Consider the following 2,620-nt stretch of genomic DNA (forward strand, 5'->3'; position numbering starts at 1 on the left):
GACGGATGGATCATGAGGTCAGGAGATCGAGACCATCCTGATTAACATGGTGAAACCCCGTCTCTACTAAAAATACAAAAAAACTAGCCGGGTGTAGTGGCGGGCGCCTGTAGTCCCCGCTACTCGGGAGGCTGAGGCAGGAGAATGAGGAGAATGGCGTGAACTCAGGAGGTGGAGCTTGCAGTGAGCCGAGATTGCGCCACTGCACTCCAGCCTGGGCCACTGAGCAAGAATCCATCTCAAAAAAGAAAGAAAGAAAGTTCCTAAGTCTACCCACCCAAGTAATTTTCTTACCCTTTTTTTTTTTTTTTTGCAGTGGCGGCTTATTTGGCCTCCCCAGAATGGACCAGAGCATCAGTAGTGCCTGGGTTCATCACAGGACAGATACTCAAGACACCCTGATCACCATTAGGTGGAATTGAAGGAGCCAAAAACGGGTGCAGTGGCTCCTCAGCAGAGACTCTCCTGAATGTATAGACATGGGAACCACCTTCAGCATCAAAAAAGGAAACGTTCTGCATGCCCATATCCAGAAAAATCCCCACTCGCTGTAGCTTGCCATCTATGAAGAGGAAAGTTGGCGGCACCGTGCTGGCAGAGAGGCGGCTTCCAGCCCTCAAACTCACAGTCCAGAATCCACGCTCTGTGGTCAGCTGGATCCTCCCTTTCCGGTGAACAGATTCTCTGCAGACTCCCAGGTCCCATTCTGTGCTTGTTCCCACGTCCACCTCCCAGTAGTGGCGGCCACAGGTAAAGCGAGGGGAGCCCAGGACACAAATGGACAAGTCAAATCTCTCGGCACGGTCTTGCCAATTGTGTCTGATGCGACCACTTCGGACGCTCCTGAGGTCGTCAGAAATGAGAAGGAAGTTGTTGGCTGTGTCGCCATCCAAGGTCATATCCACTGTGAAAAGGAAAACAAGTTGATCATCAAATGGACAGAAGCCCACCCCATGCCTCTCCTCTACTTCACAGGCCCAAATATCTCTTGACTTTGGTTTAATTCTCTTCTTCCCCCAAAATCAAAACTTTTCATAAGGCAACTTCCCTGACTGGTTCAAATTCTCATAGGTATGCTTTGTGGCAATACCCAACTCTTATTCACAGTAGCAATTCTTATTTGACTTTATGTCACGTGTTTGCTTCATTGACCTTTTCTTCATTTAGAGTGGAGGGTCTCTGAACGCAGACACCATGACCCCCACCTTGATGCATGGATGAATAAATGATAATTAAGACAGTGCAAGTGGTCAATATTAAATATGTTTCTGCTTCCATAATGTATTGCTCAATTCAGTATCTAGAGCATGATTCCAAGCCTTTGTTTTCCATGTTTGTAAACAAATTAATTGTGCACGGTTCTGACAGATGGGATATATCTGCAGCTGACAATATGATGGCAGAGGTGCCCGTCCTGGACATTAAGAGGCTCCAAGGCCAGGAGGAGGAGGGGGGCCTTAGATGAAAGAATGTTTTCCATTCTACATGAGAGGTGAGACCTTAAGCAAAACAATGGTAAATTTTGGAGCCAAGAGAAAGGTATTTGAAAGTTGTTTGTTATAACTGACTGATTGTAGAGAATAAAGGTGGCAAATACAAAGGTCAATAATTTAAGGCATTGAGTATGTGGTTGACAGGTGAAGCTGCCAGTTCTCATGAAGGAGGCAGTGTGATCTGGCCTAGAGAAAATTAATTGTCCAGAACATTCAGAAAAAGAAATCTACAGAACGTATAATCCTTCAAGTCAAAAAACTGCTATGATCACCAACATAGATTTTATAGATTATAGTAAAACTTGAAGGAATTGATTGCTGTTTGATAGTGAATTAGGGAATGAAATGAATGGATATGGACAAGGAAGGAGGAAGAATGTTCCAAACATGACGTGAACAGGGTGAATCTGTCCTCCATATTTCAGCACAGCGACAGTCAGGTAATGTTAGGTGAATGAGTAAAGATCATGACTGTCACGGCAGAAGCGACCAGTGTTGGGGACATCATAGGGGCCCACCACCATTTATAGGTGTAATTCTTTGCCCAGGCTGACCATAATCTGTTCATTTAAATGTCCCTTTTCTCCAGAGTTATGGAGAGTGATAGTGTTTTCTGTAGCCAGGACCACTGTTGAAGCCCATGGCGCATGGATGAGGAGACCAGTGTCTGCAACTCGCCCCACACTCACAGAAACAAACACCATAGGTGTTCCATTCCAAACTCTTCTCAACCCTGGGGTGAGGTTGTTTGGTACAGTGGGTGCCAATATTCGCCCTGCATTAGAATTACCAGGCCCATCTCAATGTCAGAGTCCTGGGAACCTTTGCTAAAGAGAAATTCAAATTCAGTTGCTCTGTATTTTTGTTACTCAGCAAAGTCCCCAAGACAGAGGGATCAATCCTGAGACTTCCCAGTTCAGCATCTGCATTTTAACAAAATTCCCAGGTAATCTGAGCACACTAAGTTTAGAGAATCCCTTGTCTAACCCATGACATAGACATTGGGCTTTTTTTGTTGTTGTTGTTTGTTTGTTTTTGAGCCGGAGTCTCGCTCTGTCGCCCAGGCTGGAGTGCAGTGGCACGATCTTGGCTCACTGCAAGCTCCGCCCCCCAGGTTCATGCCTTTC

At 45.7% G+C, this 2,620-nt stretch overlaps 1 protein-coding gene across 1 annotated transcript in view; it reads right to left on the reverse strand.

The window, feature by feature from the left end:
• Nucleotides 1-265: 265 nt before the first annotated feature.
• Nucleotides 266-2,620, reverse strand: part of RFPL1 (ret finger protein-like 1) — a 7,506-nt gene continuing 5,151 nt past the window's right edge. Inside the window, exon 3 of the mRNA XM_011934851.1 lies at nt 266-904. Coding sequence (XP_011790241.1) covers nt 324-904 — 581 coding nt within the window. The 3' untranslated portion in view covers nt 266-323. The remainder of the gene's footprint in view (nt 905-2,620) is intronic.

Source organism: Colobus angolensis, unplaced genomic scaffold, assembly GCF_000951035.1.
Source record: "Colobus angolensis palliatus isolate OR3802 unplaced genomic scaffold, Cang.pa_1.0 Scaffold139, whole genome shotgun sequence".
Classification (NCBI taxonomy): domain Eukaryota; kingdom Metazoa; phylum Chordata; class Mammalia; order Primates; family Cercopithecidae; genus Colobus; species Colobus angolensis.